Genomic DNA, 23,060 nt, shown 5'->3' with positions numbered 1-23,060 from the left:
ATGATTTGCATGTAAACAGCAGGTACAGTCCCCATAGTAGAAAGAGCTCAGGTTTTGGAGTCAAACAGATCTGGTTTTGAATCCTAGCTGGGGAGATACCTTAGCCTCCCTAGCCTCAGTTTAATCATCAGCCAGATGGGAATAAACTGTCACCTTTCAGGGTGGTTCTGAGGATCAGAGAGAACTCATCAGAAGTACTAAGCATGGGCAAGTATGTACGGCCCCTCTGTGATATACGTGTTGAACTTCATCCCTGTCCCTTCCCCCTTAGTACCCGAGCCCAGCAATCACTAAGGAAAGACAAAACCAGGAATTCTTAGAGATAGAGCTCCCCTAGTATAGCTCACCTCTCTCTTTTTTTCCCCCAAACTGCAACAGAAAAAAAGTCTCCAACTCTGGGAAATTTTTCAATAAAAACATAAAAATATGTTCAATCTTATGTTCGAAACATGAAACTGAAATTAAGATGTATTTGTTCTTCCTATCAGATTGATAATAATATCCTATTGATGAGTATGTAGAAAAAGGTACTGTCATATACCTTTCTGGAGACTATGAAGTTGAACAGACTATTTGAAGGTCAATTTGCCAGTACTTATCAAATGTTAAGAAGTTGATACTTCTTAGACCAAGGAATTCTACTCAAGGAATCTGCCTTACAGAAATACCAGCATAAATACATAAAGGATGTTCACTAAGGCACTTTTTATAATAGCCAGACACTGGAAACGATTTTATTGTCCATCAGTTGGAGGTTGATTAAATCCATGTGGTCCATCCAGACTATGGGACACTAACTCTGTAGCCACTAAAAAGAATGGGTGGAGGCTCAAGAGGGAGGGGATATGGGGATATACATATACATATAGCTGATTCACTTTGTTGTACAGTAGAAACTAACACAACATTGTAAAGCAATTATCCTCCAATAAAGATATTAAAAAAAAAAAAGAATGGGTGACTTAAGAGGTATAAACTACTATATATAAAATAAATAAGCTACAAGGATATATTGTATAGCATAGGGATTATAGCCAATATTTTATAATAACTATAAATGGAGTATAATCTATAAAATGTTTGAATCACTATGTTGTACAACTGAAACTAATATAATGTCGTAAACCAACTGTACCTCAGTTAAAAAAAAAAAGAATGAGTGACTTTGGACAATGGAAATGTTTTCAAGCTAGAGGTAGTGGTTGCACAACACTGTGAATGTACTAAAGGCCTCTGAATTGTTCACTTTCAAAGTGGTTAATTTCATGTTGTGTGAATTTCACCTCCATAAATTATTATTTTTTTTAAGAGTGGGTCTTATATTCTAACATGGAGAGACATGTTGTTGAGTGAAAAGAGAAGACATTCTGTTTTCTGTGAATGTTAGCAAATGCATAGAAAAGGTGTGGAAAGACCTCGAACAAACTTATAGCGGTTACTTCTAGAAGTGTACTTGGGAAAATGAGGGGATTTGTACTTAATTTTGTATTTTTTTGTATGAAAATTTAAAGTTAGCCTAAATTACTTTCAAACTGGTGGTGGAGAGGGGGGACACTTGAAGTTGGTCAGGGGCTGACACTGGAACAAAGAAGGCGGTTGATTCTCTCAAGTGAAAGTGGAAAATGTCTTTGATTTTGAATCTTCTTTTTTGTGTTTTCCTCTCTTTCTGCTGTTTAATTCCTGCCCCAGCTGGCATCAGAACCGCAAACTGAGATGAGTGACTTACTTGGTGACTCACTTTGCTTGTTTTGACCTTTCCATGCCTGTGGCTAATTGATTTTGAGTGCCGGGGGGGATCTGCAAGCATTAGTCTGGTCACTGTTTATAAAGGCCTGTTTTCAAGAGATCACAGGGATTTGTGAGATACCATCAGTAAACTGCATTTGGAGCAAGTACTTTCTTGACCCTCACAGGGCTGGTCCAGCGATCATGAGCTCATTAATGAGCCCAGGAGCTCACAGGTGCCTAGGCCAGCCTGAGGAACTGTGTTACTGCTTGCAAACAGAGCTCGCTTCCTGCTTCCAGAAGGTTGTGGTGATACCCTGAAGCCCCTTAGACCAAGGGGCAGTTTCTTTTTACGTTTTTCATTTATTCATTTTTCTTGAATTATACAAATTTGTAACCTAGGGTGAAAATTACCTATAATGTCATCAGGCAAAAACAATAGATTTTGTGGCATTCCCTTTGTATCTTTGCTCATGTGCATTTTTTCATAATTATAAAGTGTTCATATACAGATTTTAATCCTAATTTTATTTTAACTTACAAAGGAGGGATTTTTACCTGTTAAAAGTATCTCAGAATTGTCTTAATGGCTAGATAACATTCTGTCAAGCAGATGAATTATAACATGTTTAACAACGCCCTTATGTTGAATAGTTCTTTTAAAATTTTCTTTACTTTCTTAAATTTTATGGTTGAATCTCAAAATATTTGGAAGCTACCTTATAATGTCTCAGAGATGATGGCTCATATGTCACATGCAAAGTCAGTTCCTGCCCTCAGGAAGTTTATAATTCAGAGCAGGTGACCAATAAGTATAATAAAATCTGATCATCATTATATCAGAGAGATGTCCAAATTGTTCTGGGAAAGGATGGGAGAACACTGGTAAAGGCTTCCTAGAGGAGGTATTTGAGTTATATCCCAAGGATAGTTAGGAGTTAGCCAGCAAGGCAACAAAAGAAAAGCATTCCAGGAAAAGAAGACTGCTTGAAAGAAGCACAGCAAATGGCAAAGCATGGTACATTTAGGGAATGGCAGATAGCCTAGTAGGGCTGGAGAATAGGGGGCTCATGGGTGAGTGGCAGGAGGTGATTCTAGATAGATAGACTGTGGTCAGATTACAAGAGGACTTCTGTGCCAAAATAAGGAGTTGGAACTTCACATTGAAGGCCATAGACATGTGGCCACAGCCATGGCAGGGAACACTTGCTAAATAAGAATGTGGCTTTTCAGCACAGCAACACCTCTTTGCTTTGGCAGTTTCCAGTAAGTGTGTTGAAATCATCTAGGACGAAGGCTGAAAATGATGCATTCAGCTTTCTTCTTGATCATTTGTATTTGTCAAGAGAAAGCACTGTGGTAGCATGTTTCAGCCACAGGGGAGGACTTTGGATGATTAGACCACCCCAAAGTCTACCAGGACCTCTTTGTAAAATAAGAACATAACTCGGGACAGGCATCATTTGATGCCAAGATGGTAACTGACAGAGAGAACCACAACTGAGGCGAATGTAAGCAGAAAGAGGAAATGTATCAATATTAGCCCTTAGTCTTAGTGGCTCTTCCTGGCTTCAAGCACACTGAGATCCAGGGGCTGAGTGTGGGTAGAGCTTGCTGCTTCCCTCCTTCCCTCCCTCGGACTCTCTCTCCATCCCTCATTCTGTGTGTCCCTTTATTCTCTTCTATAGCAGACACACTCTTCTGTGTGAACAGAGAGAGTTGCTTCAAGAAACTCCTGCTTATGTTATTTCGTGAGCGTACAATCCCAAAGGAAAAAGCTTCTGCTCTTTCTCCCATGAAGCACACAGCAAATTTCAGGGAATCGCGTGTCCCTCTCTGAACCAGGGTGGTGGAGTACTCTGATTGGTCAGGTCTGGGGGAGCCCGCCCAAACTACGTGAGAGGGGATACCCAAGGAGAGTGGGCAGTGTTCCCAGAAGGAGGAGGAGAGTAGGAGTACTGGCCAGATGTTCTTTTTGCTTTTTTTTTTTTTTTTAAGGACATCCACTACTGTTAACCTTTGTTGTTCTCAAGAGCGGAGGTGTCCACGGGAAAAAAGTAGAGCTCATCGCTTGTCTGAGAGCCGCCTTTGCGCGTGCATTTGACCTGAAATGTTCTTGTGCTGTGGTACACTTGGTTATCCCGGTCTCGCAGAACGGATACTCCCTTCATGTCTCTGAAAGCGGCCCCTTGCCCGATTTTCCTTAGCACGTAGGCGCAAGACAATGCCCTACTTCCCACAGGCCTTGTGGCATTGTCCTCTCTTTCTTGCAAATGTCTGATTTATGTTCTGTCAGTAACAGGAAGCCACTCAAACGATCCACCCAGCCCTGCTGCTGCCCCCGTGACGGTTTGTTTTTCTCATTGTTCAGCGCTCCATCAGCTTCCGCAGCGAGAGCCGCCCTGACCTCCTCGCCCCCAGACCCTGGTCCAGAAATGCCGCCCCCTCGAGCACGAAGCGGAGAGACAGCAAGCTGTGGAGTGAGACCTTCGACGTGTGCGTCAATCAGATGCTCACGTCCAAGGAAATCAAACGTCAGGAGGTAGGCTGGGACCCCCGGAGTTGCCCGTGTGTCTAGAACAAGGCACACTGCAGGCGAGAGCCAAGCTGGGGACTACACCGCGGACTCCAAGTCAGTTCTTCACTGCATTGATAGAAGGACGACAAATGGGGATGTCAGACCTTGTAAGGAGCTGAGAAACCAGCATCCAGCTGGGTGGGTGTGGCCCTGACTTTTAAAAGAAACTGATGTGGGGAAAAAAAAAAAAAAAGAAACTGATGTGAAAATCTGAATTTACAAAGAAGATGAATCAGGAAGTGTCTGTTTAGGACCATAGAGTTCACAGAAATAATCATTTTAGTTATATTTTAATAGCACCTTCTAGAGTATTTTAAAATATTCAGTTTATGAAACTTTGATCCAGTTTTGTGGAAAACTTTAATATGGAATGCAGTTAATTTCATTCCCTGTAAGTTTTCTGTATCAGTAGCCTAGATGGCTATGATAATACTACTTTATAGAGAACTTGTCATGTGCCAGGCTGTGCTAAACACTTCAAAGGTGCATCATCTAATGAAATCCTTGGAATATCTATTTTAGTGGAGAACCTGACACTGGCAAAAGGAGTACTTGAAAACTTTCTAGGTTTTTGACTCCGCAATTCTTTTCTAGGACTTTATCTGCCAGGCACACTTGTACACAGATGAAAAGATGCACGTGTAAGGTTATTCATCACAGTAATGTTTACAATAGTGCCAGAAAGAACCTGAACATCTATTACCAGGTCCTGGTTCCATAGTGAATGTCCATATATTCTGTAAATATAGAAACACGAGAAGTGATGATACGTATGTATGGCTAAGTGAATAAATCAAGGCACAAAGTAGGGTGGTATAGTATGCTACCATTTATGTAAAAAAAGTAAAAATGAGTGTGTGTGTGTGTGTGCTCGCATATTTGCTTATAGACGCATAAAATATTTCTGAAAGGACATATAAGGAGCTGGTAACATTGTTGCTTCCTGAGAGGGGAACTGGGTGGTGGGAAGGAGGAGGTGAGAGGGAAGTTTTCACCCTGTGCCCATTCCTACACTATAAATTTTGAACCATGTCAATGTTTGTCTATTAAAAAATGAATAAATAATTTAAAAATAATATGTACACTGAAAAAATCATTTGCAGAAATATGGCAAAATCTTAACAGTGGTTAACAAATGGTATTGTGAATAATTTAAAATTTTCCTCTTTATACTTTTCTGTGTAATAGTGTGCATATATAACTTGTACAGTGGGAAGGAAGGAAGGAGGGGAGGATTGATTCTGCAGATGAGGAGATTACTAAGGTACAGTGAACACGAGGTCACCCACCTAGAAAGTTACAGAGCTGGAGCCGGGAACCAAATCCCATGGTCTTCACAGTGACACTGTGCTGCCCACCGCCCTCCACAGACACCTGACTGTGGTGTATCCCAGTATGGGGTTCTATGGTTTTCCTCTCTTGGGGGCCACACTGAGCTCTGGTAAAACAGGCATACAAGGAAATCTGAGGAAGGTCCAAGTAAAAATATTTAATTGTATCGCAACCACCCATGTCCTGGTTTTGATAATGCTCTGTAGTTATATAAGATGCCACCATTGGAGGAAGGTGAGTAATGGCTATACAGGACCTCTCTGTATTATTTTTGTAACTTCTCATGTGAGTCTAATTATTTCAAAATAAAAGGTTAAACAAAGTAGAGTACCCGGAGGGCATGACATGGAAGCTTTACTGGGCCTTGAGAGGGGTCACCATGCACTGGCCTCCAGCGCGGTGTTCTGCCCCTGTCCGCTGGGCCAGGGAGCACATTCATTGTCCTGCTCTCCACCAACCCCAGGGATGGAGTGTTCTCCAAGCCTGCTCACCTCTTCCCTCTGGTCTGAAAGAAACGTAGTAGTCACCACAGGCGTGTAGCTCTTTAATAATGTAAAGTTTGCCAACAGTTGAGACTCTCCGATGAGAGTGAAAGACTGTTCTGCACATCATAGCTCTTAAGTTATGATGGCTTAATAGAAGCAAATCAGTGTGTCCAGTTACACACTCTTGCACACAGCCAGCTCCTGTAACTTTATGTATTGTGCAGTGCGGGGCCAAGAAGTAAGTTAGAATGAATTAACTTCACCAGACACCTAGAGTGATAAAATACTGGATTCTTCTTGCAATGCAGCCTAAAGACAAGTGGCTGATGGGAATAAAGCTTTCTGTTGAGATTTACCTTCTGTTGAATAGAAGGAAGACAAATTGTGATGGCCCAGTTAATAATAATTCCATGTCCATCACTGAGAACAGACCCCGAATCATTTATTATGATTGCCACTCACAAAAGAGACATGGAATCTATGGCTCAAACTCTAATTATTTTACCTAAAATAGTTCCATCTTGTTCAGCTGCATCACAATTCTGTAAATGAAGTATGACTTGTTGGATTAGAAACATATGTGGAAACTCTTTCTCCCACAAACAAATCGGCACATTACACAGAATTTTTGCAAAATCTTTTCTTTGTAGGTTTTGGCCACTAGATGCAATTGGTTCGGGTCAATTTAACTTCTTAAGAATCCTTTAAAAATCCTTAAGAAATAAGTAGATTTGGGGCTTTGAGCATCAGTTGGTCTCGAAAATGAAAGGAAAGTTCAGTAAATGTGTTTTATCTTTCCTTGCAGGCGATCTTTGAGCTTTCTCAAGGAGAAGAAGATTTAATAGAGGACTTGAAATTGGCAAAAAAGGTACATTCGAATCCAGTGGTCCTTTGAGTCACCTCCTGCTTTTTTCCTCTGAGTAATTTCACAGTTCTAAGATTGTGTTTTATGAGTACTCATTCTATGACTAAGACAGGTCATCAAAAATTGAGAAGAACCTACAAACCAAGTAGTGGGGAAAATGTCTCAAAGCAGGAAGGCTCTAGACCTGGCACCACTAGGGGTTCTCCTCTGCAAGTCCCTAATGCACCGCAAAGAGTACTTCAGTTTAATCAGAAGGTGTTCATTGGGCCTGGCTTCACATGCATTTCATTGTCCTAGAAGTCTCACATGCAGGTCCCCTTCATCCCTGGGAGAGAGTATGTAGACGTCTGAAACTGGAACCATGTCTTAGAAAGTAATTTGAATCCCGTAAGTGGGTAAAGTGGTTCATTGAGGCAACTGCACACTACCATGTAAGTCAGGGTCTTTTATATGGAAACTTGTTTTTAATCACTTTGTGTGTGGGAAGGGAGAGGAAATTCATGCCTTGTAGTCGGTATAGTCTTGACAACAGCCTTCCTCGAAAACCTTTCCATTCCACTGACCCCCATGGAGGCTAAAATCCAGAATCCTTCATCTGACACTCACAGTCTCCTTGAAAAATCAGAGGGTTGGAAAGATACTTCCCTTCTTTTAAGTGTCCTTAGTCCAACTTTATGCTAATGTCCTTAGTCCAACTTTATCCCATCTGTAGCATTCCTGAGAAATGGCTATCCAAGCTTTTCTTGGAAGCAGCCAAGAAACTGAGTTTTGGGCAAGGCTGAGGAGGAGGAAGATGGGGAGGACAAAGAAGGCATTTAGGGACTTCCCTGGTGGCGCAGTGGTTAAGAATCCGCCTGCCAATGCAGGGGGACACGGGTTCGAGCCCTGGTCTGGGAAGATCCCACGTGCCACAGAGCAACTAAGCACGTGCGCCACAACTACTGAGCCTGCGCGCCTAGAGCCCGTGCTCTGCAACAAGAGAAGCCACCGCAATGAGAAGCCTGTGCACCTCAAAGAAGAATAGCCTCTGCTCACCGCAACTAAAGAAAGCCCGTGCGCAGCAATGAAGACCCAACAAAGCCAAAAATAAATAAATAAAATTAATATAAAAAAAAAAAAGAAGGCATTTAACTCTGGGAGACATCTTGCTGGTCATAAGTCCAACTCCTCCTTCCTGCATCAAGATTTCCCTTTTTCACTTCTATCCTTTGCTTTGCTGGTCCTACCTTCCTGGAAACCCTTCCCTTTCCTTTCAACCATCCATATCCACCTATCCTCCAGAAGCAAACTCAAGTCTCATTTCATTCTTCAACAGTATTTACTGCCTCCTTCTCTATGCCAAGCAGCTCATCTTTAAATTCTCCCTTAGCCATTCTACCTCTAATTCTCCAATCCTCTAGAGCAGTTATGATTTGATGAATTTTTGCTGCAGTGTGACAACTGTCCTATTTTTAATCTTGAACTATTTTTTAAACATATATTTAATTTTCCATGCCTTTTTTTTTTTAATCTTCCCAATTAGCGTTATAAAACTCCTTCAAGGCAGGGACTGTGCGATCTGAGTGTTTGTATTCTGTTGCAGTGCCCTGGGTATATTTATGTGTTCATGTGGTTTAATTGTCATTAATAAGAGGTAATAAGATTGGCAGAGATTTTGCCCTCTTTGCTTCAAATCCATAGTAAAGGATACCAAGCACCTTTTTTTCCCCCTTCCTTTACTTAGTTTAAATATGGACTAATTGAAAAATAACCTGCTAGTAACTAATTTTGTATAAAGTGGGAGTTTTTCAAGCTGCTGGACCTTCAATAAAGTTAATTTTTAAAACATTATACAAATCAAATCTGCGCTATACTTAGGATTTGTGCCCTTTCCGAGATGTAAGATATACTAGAATTAAAAAAAAAGAAGCTTTAAAAAAATCTGCTTTGGTTTATCAACAACCACAGAAGGCTCAAAGCAATGCTGGATTCTCATCTGCTCCAACCACACCCATCTGCTGTTTGTGCAGCATTATGGGAGAAGCCATGGGGAGAGCCAAATATTTTGTTATTGCGTAGGGCCTCTCAGAAGGCATTTACATTAACAACTTACTTCCTTTGATTTTAAATGTTTGCCTCCATCTCTTGCCCTTCTTGTGCAGGCCTATCATGACCCCATGCTGAAACTCTCCATAATGACAGAACAAGAGTTGAATCAAATTTTTGGAACACTGGACTCCCTGATTCCTCTACACGAAGGTATAATTTTGTTCCCAGAATGAGTCTTGACTTGTAGCCTTAATTGAGTTGTCTTATAACAAGTCATGGCTATGTAATAATGTGAGTAACCCAAAATCTCCCAGCCCTGTTCATATTTGAATGCCTAACAAAATAAGCATTCTGTTTGTTTTTTTTACCAGACCTCCTTAGTCAGCTTCGAGATGTACGGAAGCCCGATGGCTCAACTGAGCATGTCGGCCCCATCCTCGTGGGCTGGGTAAGAAAAGTTCTCTGGTCTTGATTGAAGATAAATTTCAATAATGTAGATGGAGTTTCATTTTAGCGAGACTCGTTTTATTGGCAAACACTGGTTTCACATCAGAAAAAATTAAAATAGCAAATTTCTAGTAAAATTTATCATTACATTTATCCTTTATCTCCTCAAAGCATGGAAACAATTTTTTTATTATTATAAATGTACTGCATTTAAAGATAACATGGCCTTTGTGCAATAAAAGAAGTAAAGGCACACGTGAAATTGTTACTAGTTTCACATTAAAGAAAGTAAAACTAGTTAATATTCACATCAGGCCAATTACGAATATAATTATTACATTTTTTATTCTAGTAAAAATTTATGTACAGCTTCCTGTCCATCACTAAGAAAGCTTTTATTCATGCTACAAAAAAAAAACTCTTATGGTCAAATGTCATTTCATAAATGTTGTTAGTGTTTAGCATATATCTGATCCTAAGTAACTTCTTAGGAGAGCTGGTTATTATGCTGATCTTTATCCCAATATAACCCATACCCTTTCCTAATTGAAGAAATCACCTGTGACTTTAGGTTATGGGTTCTAATTTATGGTTCTGGGGCTGAACTGGTGTTGTATTGAGTGCATAGCGTGGTTGTTCAGTTGTAATTTATTTTAGACAAGGCATGTACTCTCTATTTTGCCAGAGTCCCCACCACTCCCTATTATGCATTTCTGTTTCCTTCTGTGAGTCCTCGAGTGTTCCACCCCTGCTCCAGGTTAGTTCAGGAGTCAATTTTAGCACTGAGGCTGAAATATCCCAAGGGTATCTGAAAGGCAAGTAATGTTCTAAGATGAATAATTTAGAAAACATGCCTTAATATTTCAGGAGAGATCATTCATCTTACATTTTTGACTTTGATCTTATTATGAGCCATGTTAGATGTCTTAACTTCATTAGCCCACAGAGAAATTTCTCTAAAGAGAGTTAGCCAGCTGGAGACAGAGGAGGTGTAATGAGAAGAGAGAGTCTGCCTCAATCTTTCTTAAACTTCCTCAGTCTGTGGATTGCTTCGGTGGGAGTGAGGGCACAACTCCAGAATAGCATGATGACCCCTCTGTTTTTGACAAGATGGCAATGTAGAACTACAAGGTTTCCTCAGACGTCATATACAAATTGTCAGTTCATGCCAGAAGCAAAAATGAACGCATTTGCCTTGTTACTAATTTTTTTCTGAAATAAATGCACTTCATTAGGAAATTGGTTTGATATGGGGGTAGATTTTGCAGTCATTTTCTGTACATACCCCAAAGAAGTTTGACCATGCCGGTCCATTGCTATCTGGACACTTCCCACATCAAATGGGAACTTGCAGCTTGAAGAGCAGCCTAAAATTAAACAACTGGCCCACTGTTACCAGACCTCATGAGAAATGGTCCTTATTCATCAGGACCGATGAGCAGTTATATGTTTTCCCTCTTTTAACTGCAGATGTGTCCATGTGAGTGGGAAGTGTAAACCAAGGGGTACATCTGTTTGAGTTCTGGTCTTTTTAACAGAACAAAATAAACATCTTAGTGGACTTTGAATGAGAAAAGTCAGAGCCCATTCAACCCATGAAAAATTGATTTTTTTCCCCCCAAAGGAAAAAAGTGAAAAAAATAAAAAACCCTTTTAACCAAGTGAGTTTCCCAAGTGAGATAGCCCTGACCAGTCCTTTTGACCTTAGAATGAATCAATTACTTTGGAGACCTTAAACAGAGTGGTGGGTTTTTTTCAGGGAACCACCCTCGTTACTGAGGATCAGTAACCATAGGTTGGCCTGTTCTCATAAGCCTCCCCTTCTCATAAAGAAACAACTTCCCAAGTGACATCTTCATGCTAACGTTTTTTCAGTAATGAAGTAATTTATCAAGTCTCCAAGGCAGCAAGTTCTCATGTTAATTTGGGTTCTCATTACATTTTCATTCCAAAGAGAGAGGCAGGGTACACGGAAGCAAAAAACTATATTTGCTCTATCACTTTTCATGTTAGGAAGATAGAAAGAATTTCTTAAAAAAAAAAAAAAAAAAAAAAAAAAGGCTGAGAGTTTCTCTTAGAAATTCTTGATAGTCTACTTAAAGAGATGGTGAATAGTTCAGGGCTTTCGAGGGTGGTGGGGAGGCCAAACACATTTCAGACTGGTTTTGTCTCCAGCTGAGCAAGTAGTTTTGCTTCTCTCAACCACAGTTTCTTCAATGAAAATATTCTAGGGTTAAATAATAATAATATTAATAATAGCTATTACTTACCGATTCTTAACCAGGAGCCAAGCTGGCTTTATACTTTTTATCTGCCATATCTCAGTATCTCACTAAAAGAGGACATTAGTATGTGCATTTTGTAAGTGGGGAAACTGAGGCTTCTGAAGGGTCACCTGACTGTTAACTGTCTGAGTTAGGCTTTGAACATGATACTCCCTGGTTCCAGAGTCTGTCCTCTTAACTACTGAGTTATCACAGCGTATTTTGGAACCAAGTTGTGTATATTCTTCATTCCCTATCTAGTTAAAGGTCACTTGTGGCTTTTTCTAGCCAGTGGGCTGAACCAGATAGCTTTTCAGGTTATGCTCAGGAAATGAGCACCCTGTGAGCTGTGAACACAGGACCAGAGCCAGATTTGGTTGCCATGGCAGCAGAGGCAGCAGGATCAGAGAAGGTAATGGCCCATTGGACAGCAAGCAGCCGTGTGGTTGGGGTTCCTTGCTAGTTTACATCTGATGGTTACTACTGATTTGTTTCTCCATAATGAAAACATTGGGCATTTCCAGGTCTTTTTAAAAAGGCAGGAAGTGAAAATGAAAATAAGAGGGCCTGAGTCTCTTTTTAATTAATTCTGAAAATCTAAATTACAAGCCACAACGCCACATCTGGTGTGTGTGTGTGTGTGTGTGTGTGTGTGTAAGTACCAATCATCATTACTTTCAAATACAACATTGAGGAAAGAATTTCTGTAGCTCTTTTTAACACAAATAGAGGGTTTTTTTTAAGTAACATGTAAGGAACGTAGACATTTCCAAGGAATGTTAAATTCGACTGAACTTTTAAACATTACACATCCAGGGTGTTTGTGCATGCGTGTGTGTGTGTGTGTAAGCACCAATTATCATTACTTTCAAATATAACATTGAAAAAAGAATTTCTATAGTTCTTTTTAACACAAATAGAGGTTTTTAATAACATGTAAAGAAGGTAGGCATTTCCAAGGAATGTTAAACTCAACAGTGAGGTTTTTAAACATTACTTTCATGGTATCTTGTTTGGTTTCAGTCACTGAGAAAATAATTTCGAAAAAAGGTATAAAAGAAGTAGCAGAATAGTTAAACTTTGACCCATTGTTCAGATGCTGCCACAACTTATTTTTAAGCTGTGTTCACAAACCATCAAATATTACCTAATCTGGTAATCCATTAAACATTCATTCTTTTGTTCATTCAGAATACAGACTTTGAATGTTTATTGTACAGTAGGCCCATTGCACAGTACTAAGGATGCAGAAATGAAAGACCCTCTTGCCACTGTCTTGCAATGAATCCCTCCACAGAGCAGGAGTTAAGGTAAAAGCGGCTTCCTAGTCCAGGGAGAGAAGCAAACACAGCAGGGCCATTGGCTGTATTTTATTGCCTCCAGTGACTTTCTGGAAGCTGACAGCCCGTGCATTAGGATGCTGTCATAGGGAGGAGTGGAAAAGGGAGATGAGCAGCGCTTTCACTGAGTCTCTGACTCCTTGTTTGCACCATGTGACTGATGGGACATGTCAGGGAAATTAGTATTTCACTGGAAGGAAAATAGTGGACTTGAAGTGTTCCAAAGTCTTTAAGCTTAAATTGTTCTTTGCATGGAATTGTGATGTTAACCATTAGGTATAGCCAAGAATCATTCTGGCCTGTCCGAACTAATTTAAAAGATGTTTCTAAATGCTTTCTGCATCTAATTTTTTAGTAATTATACTTTTGCTTTAACTTCTTGGAGTGCTTTATATTTGGTCCGCCTTGGAATCAGGTACCTTAAAACTAATGTAGAGGTGCTTGCACTGGGCCATGCAAAGGGCTGGGCTGTGGAGTCTGACTCCTTTCTTTTTGTGCCACTAAGTCTTCTAGATTAGTTTCTTATTAATAATTTTAAAAGAACCTTTATTTAAAAAAATATAGGAGACTTTCCTCTCACCAGATACTTTTGAAAGTTTAGGACAATTCTGTATGCATATGCAATATTTCAGTTTAGGAAAATTCTGAATTGTGTGCGTATACAGTAATTCCAAGTCTTTTGTGTCTAGCTTAGATTGGCAGAAATGCAAACAAATTATTGAGGTCTTAACAATCAAGAAAGTAAACATGCCACTAAGAAAATAACTTTGTGCAAGCAAGCAGGAGCTTAAAGAACTATCCATGGCCTGCCATTTTGAAGATTCCATTTCTGTCTCCTCCAGCCATCTAGATAAAGGAATGTTGGCCAGGCCTGGAGACCAGTTAGGTTTTGTTCAGTCCCAATGAGTGATGTTAGCATGTAGCTTCAGAGCACAATTATTTTAATGCTCCAACCCTCCTTTAATGTTCCTTTCTTAGCTGCCTTGTCTCAGCTCCTACGACAGCTACTGCAGCAATCAAGTAGCTGCCAAAGCTCTGCTGGACCACAAAAAACAAGATCACCGAGTCCAAGATTTCCTGCAGCGATGTTTAGAATCCCCCTTTAGCCGCAAACTAGATCTCTGGAATTTCCTTGATATTCCAAGGAGCCGTCTGGTGAAATACCCTCTGCTTCTTCGAGAAATCTTGAGGCACACACCAAATGATAATCCAGATCAGCAGCACCTGGAAGAAGCTGTGAGTTTGTTTCTTTCTGTCTTGCCTTGTTGTTTTCCCCAATGGCTAGAAGGTGAAGGGTCCCTGGGTACCAGGACTCAGGAATCTTGGGTTCTAGGCTTGGCTCTGACATTAACCATGTTTTGATTTTGCAAATCAGCACTATTCATAATCTATAAAATGCAGTATTTACATGAAATGCACTCTGAAGTCCCTTTAATTCTAAAATTTCTTGATTCTGTATAGGTGACTCTATAATCTGTTACAGTTACTGACTGTGAGGGTTAAGATCTCTGTGGAGATTTTAAATTGAATAGCTTTCTTTAGTTAGCAAATGAGAGTTGCCTTTTACCAAAGCCCATTTGTGAAGTCAACACCCATTTAAGACCCAGCTCTCCTTGGGCCCCAGATTGAAACATGGAGCCTAGTCAAACCTACTCCCCAGCAACTGTATTGAGTACGGGGCTGGATGGTTTGGGAAATACGGATTCTTCCGTAGCAGCAATAGAAGACCAGGAAAAATGGGGTCCATATTGTGAGACTCTGGTGAACTGTGAGCGTTCTGCCCAGAGAGCTCAGTTCTGATTGTGGGGCTCTGCGGGGCAGGGCAGAGGACCAAATGGCCTGGGCACAGGTGTGAAGAAATGACAGGACAGGTCATGCCAGGGAATGCCATGGATCAGTCTGCCTGGGGTTGGCGATACTCAGAAAGCAGCAGGAGAAGGGGCAGAGGTTGGTGGTTCACATTGGTTATAGGGAGTTTTAAATATCAATTTGAGACATTTTTCCTTTGTTGTGCTTTTGTTTTTTAAGTAGCTTAGATCCAACGTTCAAATCCCAGCTCCATCACTGACAAGCTGTGTAATCTCGGACGTGTCACTCTTCATCTGTAGGACAGGGGACAGAGGAGACTAGGGACAGGGAAGCAAGCTGGGAGGATGCTGTGGTGGTCCAGATGTGCAGTCTTGGAAACCTGCTTAGGGAGTCAGCAGTGGGTATGGAGGCTAAGAGACCAGTTCAAAGAGCTCATTCCCTGACTGGGTCTGGGACAGTAACAGAAGGTGATATGCAAAGGTGATTGGAAAGTCAGAAGCCTTGAGCCTGTGGAGCAAACTGCCTATCTCTTCCCAGAGAAGGACTTAACTTACTTAATAGTAAGTAGTAACAACAACAGCAATAATAATAGTAACACCTGCTGACATGTAGGGAACATCTAGTAAATCAACTTTATGTAATTGCCTTATGGGTTATGTATCTCATTTAATCCTCATAATAACCTGTGAGGTACCCGTTCATGTTAGGGCCGTTTTCCTTTTCCAGATCAGGCTTGGGGGCGTTAAATAACTCACCCAAGTCCAGGGCCAGCAAGTAATGGAGTAGATATCTGAACCTTGTCAGTGTAGACTGCAAATCTTATGACTTTTCCACTTCTTTATGATCCTATGGAGCTGAAAGCCTGGCTACTTCTTTAAGCCCCTGTTGCCTTTGGAATTGCAGAGAGCTGTCTGGCCACCAGGCTTTGTGGAGGGGCCTCACTGGTACAGAGCTGGGCCAGTTGTCTGTGTGGGGATAGAGAAGAACAAGGAAAGACTCTCTCCTGATTCAAGAGGTGTTTGATGTGTCTGGCAGGCCCAACATACAGACTAGCCTACCAATCCAGCATGATGGGGGATGCAGACACCAGGGATGAAGCCCATCTCACTTCATCGTGTCTGTTTTCATTACTGGGAAGAGTAATAGCGTTGCCTCCTCTCCATATTTCATCCCAGCAAGTGTGTGGTCTGTAGGAATGAGAACAACAGGGAGCTCAAACTAGTCTAAATAATTACTTTTTTGAAGCAAACAAGCCTGCTCTGAATTTTACGGTAAAGATTTCTTCTTTTTAATATGCAGCATGAAAGAATAATGCTTTGTTTTAAAAAAACACCCAGTGAGCTAAAGTTTGAATTTAAAAACAGATAAGAATATGATTGTTTGCAATATGAAAGGATGCACCAGTTTCCCTCGTGCATAAAATGTGATGCCATTTTAGAAAGTTGAATCTGCACCTAGTCAGGCAGATTTATGTGTGAAGCATGGTATACCTGCATTTGAAAGTGTCTGCAAAGCAAGTCTTCTAAATGCCCATTTACACTATATAGGCACAGCAGTTTTTCCCCCTTCTTTTCAAAATCCCTGTGGCATTACCGTAGATGAACAGAAATATTTAGCCCTGTCCTCCGGAGTGCATTGTGAATGTTTGATAACCATAAAGTCCACAGTGCCAATGTAGCTTGACTTATATGTGCCCTGAATAAATTTTCCACCTATGAAAAGGGAAAAATCAGGGAACTCTAAGTAAATTGCTTCTACACCAAGCATTCAGTCTTATGATTAGATCTAAAGAAAGGTCTTGCTTTTAATGCAGTGGGTAAACTACATCTGTATTAAATTTCTTAGTAGTATTTTGGAGGGTTGATAGAAATTTCCCCCCAAAGAGAACATCTTAAAATAGAACTTTGGATATTCATATATTCCAGATCTGGTTGTTTAATGTTTTAAATTCTAAGGATTGTTTCAGCCAGAAAATGATCCTGCAGACCATCTCTTCCCTCTGCTTGCCACTGTTCCAATTCCTTAAAAAGTATCACTGGAATCAATGGGAAGAACAGTCCTGCTTTTGATGCAACAGCAGTGAAGGCTGCTATTCTTGGTCCATGTCGGGAGCCAACGAGTAGATGATATTACTGCACAAGGGACTAGACAGACAGGACCTTCAGATTCTACTTTGAGGATGACGATTCCAGCATGTGTGGGTTTAATCCCTGTTCTGTTATAGGTATCTTTTATCATCTTCCTTTACCAGCCCCTGCCCTTCAGTTTGAACCCAAATGAGAGATGCAACAATAAATTTAATTTAAATGCACAACTACCAAGACTGTTTGCTATTGGCAATCTGCTATATGTAACTTTATTCCTCGCTGCAATTCTGCAAAATAAATTCCTCTCAAGAACCAGTGCAGAGAGATTAGACATGGTATGCAGGTGGATTAGTTCATGGTATACAGGTCAATATAAATACAAAATAATATTTTCAATAAATGAAAGCAAACCCAGAGTTACTATGATAAATATAGACATAGAATATGGAATAACACCATTTGTTTCCATTCTTCTGTCTCTTTTTATTTTTTCAAACACCTGAGAGAAAAGCAGCATTTGAGAGTAGTCATAGCTGCCTAAGGAACCACTGTGGCTTTTGAGTTTATTAATCTTCACGTGAAATGCCCGCTGTTCAGTTCCTGAGTTAAATTAGGAAATGAACATATCTTTATGTCTATAGTACATCTTCCTTCTGGTTTCCTGGATACTTGCAGGAAATTCAGAAAATTGACTCAAGTACTGATTAATTCCAGCTGCCCAGGTACACCTAGTAATAGCAGATAAGATGAACCACAGCAATTAATGCAAAGGTGTTTTTTGTTTTTTGGGTTTTTTTTTGGCTGCGCTGGGTCTTCGTTGCTGTACGTGTGCTTTCTCTAGTTGCGGCGAGCAGGGGCTACTGTTCATTGCGGTGTGCGGGCTTCTCGTGGTGGCTTGTCTTGTTGCGGAGCATGGGCTCTAGGTACATGGGAAGCCCCACAAAGGTCTTTAAAAGCAAGGAGAGACTTCCCTGGTGGCTCAGTGGTTAAGAATCTACCTGCCAATGCAGGGGACACGCATTTGATCCCTGGTCCAGGAAGATCCCACATGCCTTGGAGCAACTAAGCCTGTGCACCACAACTGCTGAGCCTGCACTCTAGAGCCTGTGTGCCGCAACTACTGAGCCCACGCACCACATCTACTGAAGCCCGCGTGCTCTAGAGCCTGTGCTCTGCAACAAGAGAAGCCACTGCAATGAGAAGCCCGTGCACCGCAACAAAGAGTAGCCCCTGCTCGCGGCAACTAGAGAAAGTCCACACGCAGCAACGAAACCCAACGCAGCCAAAAAAAACGAAAAAAATTTTTTTAATTCTTAAAAACAAGGGAAAAGTATGGATTTCACTACATATTAAAAATGTAATAAAGTAGAAAGATAAGGTAGATATAAAACAATTGCTCAGATACCTCCCATATATTTTAATCTTCTTGAGGGCAGCGACCCTGTCTCATTTCTTTGAATGACACCACCTAGTCTGACACTGAACAGATGCTCAACAAGCATTAATTGAATTAATTTGAAGGATGAGTCATAGCTTTAGAATATTTTGTGAAATTTCTTGTTTGTTTGTTTTTGAAAGTAACAATAAATAGTCATCTTTGAAAACCAAAAGGGGGAAAAAAGAAACAGGGAGAAAGTTTGTACACCAAAGTGTTCCATTTATTACTTGTTTTGTGTTAGTGAAACTCAGATTAATTTCACAGGACTTACATTAAACACTAGGTTGACATCAAAGACCAAAAAAATTCTTTTATGACCTAAAGAGCCTGTATTTTTAAAAATAATGTTTTTTTAAAATTATCAAAGTAGTGCTACCATCCAAATTCAGGAAATAGAGAAAAGAGTAAATAAATGATCTTTGAAACTCTTAGTAGCTACAAAGGTGTAGAGATTATGCCTCTGTCCATAGGATGCAGTCACCAGACTTCAGCTCAAAGCTGTAAGATCTTCTATCAAACTTGCATGGAAATGCCAAGGTTATAACTGGGTAGAAGTTTTTATCCAGTTGCTTTGGGCAGAAGGCAAGTGAAAAATAATCATTTAACAATCTTAGAATTCACTACCACTTGAACACAAGGTCTGGTAGCTTTTCACTGAGTAAAAGCCTCTTTTAAAACCTTGCTTTTCAGAGACTGGTTTGTTTTTCCATTAAGTAAATGTGACCAAGAAGAGGCCTTACTGACACTTCTCATCTGTTACGTTCTTTTCCGTTAATACCAGCACAAGAAAGTTGGGACTGTTGGTCTTTTCACTATTAGGGGACAGAGGACTCTGGTGAAGAAGTCATTACTTTGCCTTGGATTGGTGTCACTGAGTTTTTACTCAACTAATTTCTTGCTCCTTTGTTTTCTAGAATTTTCTAACTTTTAGATGTATTGTTCATGTTATAGAACAACACTACATTGGAATAAATGCTTACTGAACATGTCTCAGTGTTGTACTCTTGTTGTGTTTTGCTTCATTTTGAATTTAACAATAATGCAGGGAATTCCCTAGTGGTCCAGTGGTTAGGACTCCGCACTTTCAGAGGACCTGGGTTCAGTCCCTGGTCAGGGAACTAAGATCCCACAAGCTGAGCGGCCTGGCCAAAAGAAGCAAAAAAACAAAAACAATAATGCATCCACCATTGCTTTGAAATCCCTCTACCCCTGATTTACTCACGTGTGCTGTAGGTATGGGCCTGAGTGTATATAGACAAATTGTCCCCGTTCTTACTCCTGGTGTCCTTTGTTTCCATTACTAGTTCTCTGTCTTTCATAAATCATTTATGTTTTGTCACTAAAAAGATATCCAAACCATTTATTCACACCCAATTTGCAAATATTGTTTGTAGGTTAGATTAAGTGCATGTAGAGAGACCTTGAAACTGGGTTTCAAATCCCCAAGGACAATCCAATCCCTTTTCTAGACTATTACATTCTACTTTTCCTCTCCTTGGCCACATTTTTTGAATGCCTACATTTTCAACATTGTGAGCATGTTTTAAGAAATGTGCAATATAGAGCTTAGTGATTATAAGTCCTGCACATTGAAATCAATACCTCATATCTCTTTCACTCATATAAAATTATGCATCAACTTTAGTTTTATATATAATACAAATATGTGTGTGTGTACAAATGAATATATGTTATATGTATTTATATGTGTACATGTATAGATGGTGTATGGATGGATAGATACAGTATATTAAAAGCATTTATTTATTTTTCCCTTTTCCCAAAGCAGCAACTTAGATATCATGATCTCAGAATTAGATCCAAGTGTATCTTAGTGACTTTCTAGGCTGAGTACCTGGGCCTTGTTGGTGTGAATGGTATGCTGACTTTCCCCATACTTTCTTTTTGTTTTCACAGATAAACATCATTCAGGGAATCGTGGCAGAAATCAACACCAAGACTGGAGAATCTGAATGCCGTTATTATAAAGAGCGACTTCTTTACTTGGAAGAAGGCCAGAAAGACTCCCTGATTGACAGCTCAAGGGTGCTGTGTTGTCATGGCGAACTGAAGAACAACCGGGGCGTGGTGAGTAGTTACTCTCCTTCAGTAATCTCATCCTGGGCCTCCCCAAATGCTTAATCCACTTGATACTGAGCCTCCTGTTACTATGCCTTCCCTAACTAGGGTCACATTTTTTAGACAAAAGTTGCTTTCCCAGTGTCTTTTATATCATAGGATCATATAGTTTTTAAATATACTTTTATATTTTATTTATTATATATATATATATATCTCTTAAATTTCATGACCAGTACATATTCAGAAAAATTTTGGAAACCAACATAGAGTTGCCAGCTTTTTCTTTTGTTTAGTCATGACCTTCGAAAACAAATACACGGCTTCCCTGGTGGTGCAGTGGTTAAAAATCCACCTGCCAATGCAGGGGGACACGGGTTCGAGCCCTGGTCTGGGAAGATCCCACATGCCGTGGAGCAACTAAGCCCGTGTGCCACAACTACTGAGCCTGCGCTCTAGAGCCCACGTGCCACAACTACTGAAGCCCGCGTGCCTGGAGCCCATGCTCTGCAACAAGAGAAGCCACCGCAATGAGAAGCCCGCGCACCGCAACGAAGAGTAGCCCCCACTCCCCGCAACTAGAGAAAGCCCGCGCACAGCTACAAAGACCAAATGCAGCCTAAAATAAAAAATAATAAATAAATTTATTTAAAAAAAATTCAACTCACCAGGCTATTTTTATATATAGCAGTAGAAATTAATGCTAATATATAATATAGATATAATTTTTATATATTATATATAACATGTATTTTATGTAATATATAAATTTTATTATATATAATATATATTTAAATTTCAGCATTGAGAAAGGCAGTCTCCACTTCTTTTGTGTTTCATCTTCAGTATCTAGCCAACCCGTAGAATGAAAGCCAAAACTAGATTGAAAACTCTTAATAAAGCTTTGATGATTCAGGGGACGCCCTTCTGACCTGGACTGTAAAGTGGCATTTATGAGCAGGCTTGGAAATGTTATTTGAAATCACTGAGGACATGTCACAGCACCCATTATCAGTGCTGCTGTAGATCTAACCAGCTGATGTTGCAACAAAGGTTATGAGACCTGTCACAGGCCGCTGCTTGAAGAAGTGTTTCTGTTTGACTGGGGAGTTACTGATTGCCAGACAGCTGCATTCTGCTTTTTGCTGATATCTGGAAAGCACTGGTGGACTTCTAATGGCTGATGCTCTGGCTCCTTGAACATTCTTTCTCAGAAGCCCTGTGGGGAATAGGAAGATGCATCACCCCACAGAATGAGGGCCTGTTCTCTTTCTGTCCATCAGTCAGGGACTGAGACCCTCTTGCTGGATGTGCCCAGGGCATTAAGGATGAACTCTTATCTAGTTCATGTTTCAGGCAGATAGATTTTTGAGAACAAAGATTTTAGTTGGGGTGAGGGGATTTGTTTTTGTTTGTTTGTTTGTTCCCAGTAGAATAGTAAAAGTCATTATGAATAAAGTCCTGAGTCAGGAAAAATATCTCAACGGTTTGAGGGCAGGAAGGAGCTGCGACTAAGAAGAGAATTCTCAGTGAACATTCACAAATAAGGGATATTTTTTAAAGTTGCCCAGACAATCTGAGTTCAAAGTGCCTACCTTGGCTAGAAGAGTGGTAGAAGTAGGACTGGCGGACCGCGAGGCCTGGGTCGGGTCAGGCCGCGCCGTGCAGGGCCACTGCGAGTGGAGGCCACTTGGGGAGGGGCGGGCTGGAGGCGCAGGTACATGTGAAGATTTCTTGGCAGATCAAACCATTGATCACCTTGTCCTCATTTCTACTTGTTCTGTGTTGACAAGGGAGCGTGCCCAAATGAGCAAGGTATCACAGCAGAATAGTACCCCGGGCGTGAACGGAATAAGTGTCATCCATACGCAGGCTCATGCCAGCGGCTTACAGCAGGTTCCTCAGCTGGTGCCCACCGGCCCTGGGGGCGGAGGCAAAGCTGTGCCTCCAAGCAAGCAGAGCAAAAAGAGTTTGCCCATGGATCGCAACAGTGACGACTATCGTCAGCGCAGAAAGAGGAACAACATGGCAGTGAAAAAGAGCCGGTTGAAAAGCAAGCAGAAAGCGCAGGATACGCGGCAGAGAGTGAATCAACTCAAGCAAGAGAAGGAACTGTTGGAAGCAAAAATTAAATTGCTGACTAAGGAATTAAGTGTACTGATTTATTTCTTGAGCATGCCCACAACCTCGCAGATAACGTGCAACCCAGCAGCACTGAAAATAACGACAAATTCGGATAATGCAGGACAGTAGATCTCACCCCTTTCAAACGTCACAACTTGTGGCTTAAACGTTAAAGGTGTGACTACCTACACTACTCGTATCAGGGGCTGAATCTCCGTTATTCAAAGATCCATTGAAGGTTGTTTTCTAGGATCAGCACTGAAGAGTTGATTAGCTAAAAATGTTAGCCATATAATTTGAATATCTGGTTTTAAATGATAAGGATCTTTGTGGGGATAAAAAACATTTTTAAAGGTATATGGTAAAAAAAAAAAAATGCCCTGGAGCTTGACATTCTTAATAAATCCTGACTTCCCAAAGAAAAACAAAAAGAAAGAGTGGTAGAAGTGGAAACAGTGT

General features: G+C 40.6%; 1 protein-coding gene and 1 pseudogene across 9 annotated transcripts in view; both read left to right on the top strand.

The window, feature by feature from the left end:
* ARHGEF3 (Rho guanine nucleotide exchange factor 3) overlaps positions 1-23,060 on the top strand; it is a 311,303-nt gene that overhangs the window by 282,443 nt on the left and 5,800 nt on the right. For 8 of the 9 annotated variants that reach the window (XM_061197022.1, XM_061197016.1, XM_061197015.1 and 5 more), the window contains 6 exons: positions 4,097-4,267; positions 6,926-6,988; positions 9,127-9,223; positions 9,385-9,461; positions 14,043-14,300; positions 20,316-20,486. In XM_061197022.1, coding sequence (XP_061053005.1) covers positions 4,235-4,267; positions 6,926-6,988; positions 9,127-9,223; positions 9,385-9,461; positions 14,043-14,300; positions 20,316-20,486 — 699 coding nt within the window. In that variant the 5' untranslated portion in view covers positions 4,097-4,234. Of the gene's footprint in view, positions 1-4,096; positions 4,268-4,294; positions 4,442-6,925; positions 6,989-9,126; positions 9,224-9,384; positions 9,462-14,042; positions 14,301-20,315; positions 20,487-23,060 lie in introns of those variants that run through there. The other variant, XM_061197021.1, reaches the window with a different exon arrangement.
* LOC133094756 (CCAAT/enhancer-binding protein gamma-like) lies at positions 22,182-22,730 on the top strand (annotated as a pseudogene).

This window comes from Eubalaena glacialis, chromosome 7 (genome assembly GCF_028564815.1).
Source record: "Eubalaena glacialis isolate mEubGla1 chromosome 7, mEubGla1.1.hap2.+ XY, whole genome shotgun sequence".
NCBI lineage: Eukaryota > Metazoa > Chordata > Mammalia > Artiodactyla > Balaenidae > Eubalaena > Eubalaena glacialis.
The sequence above is the reverse complement of the archived record's forward strand: the minus strand, read 5'-3'. Positions and strand labels throughout refer to the sequence as shown.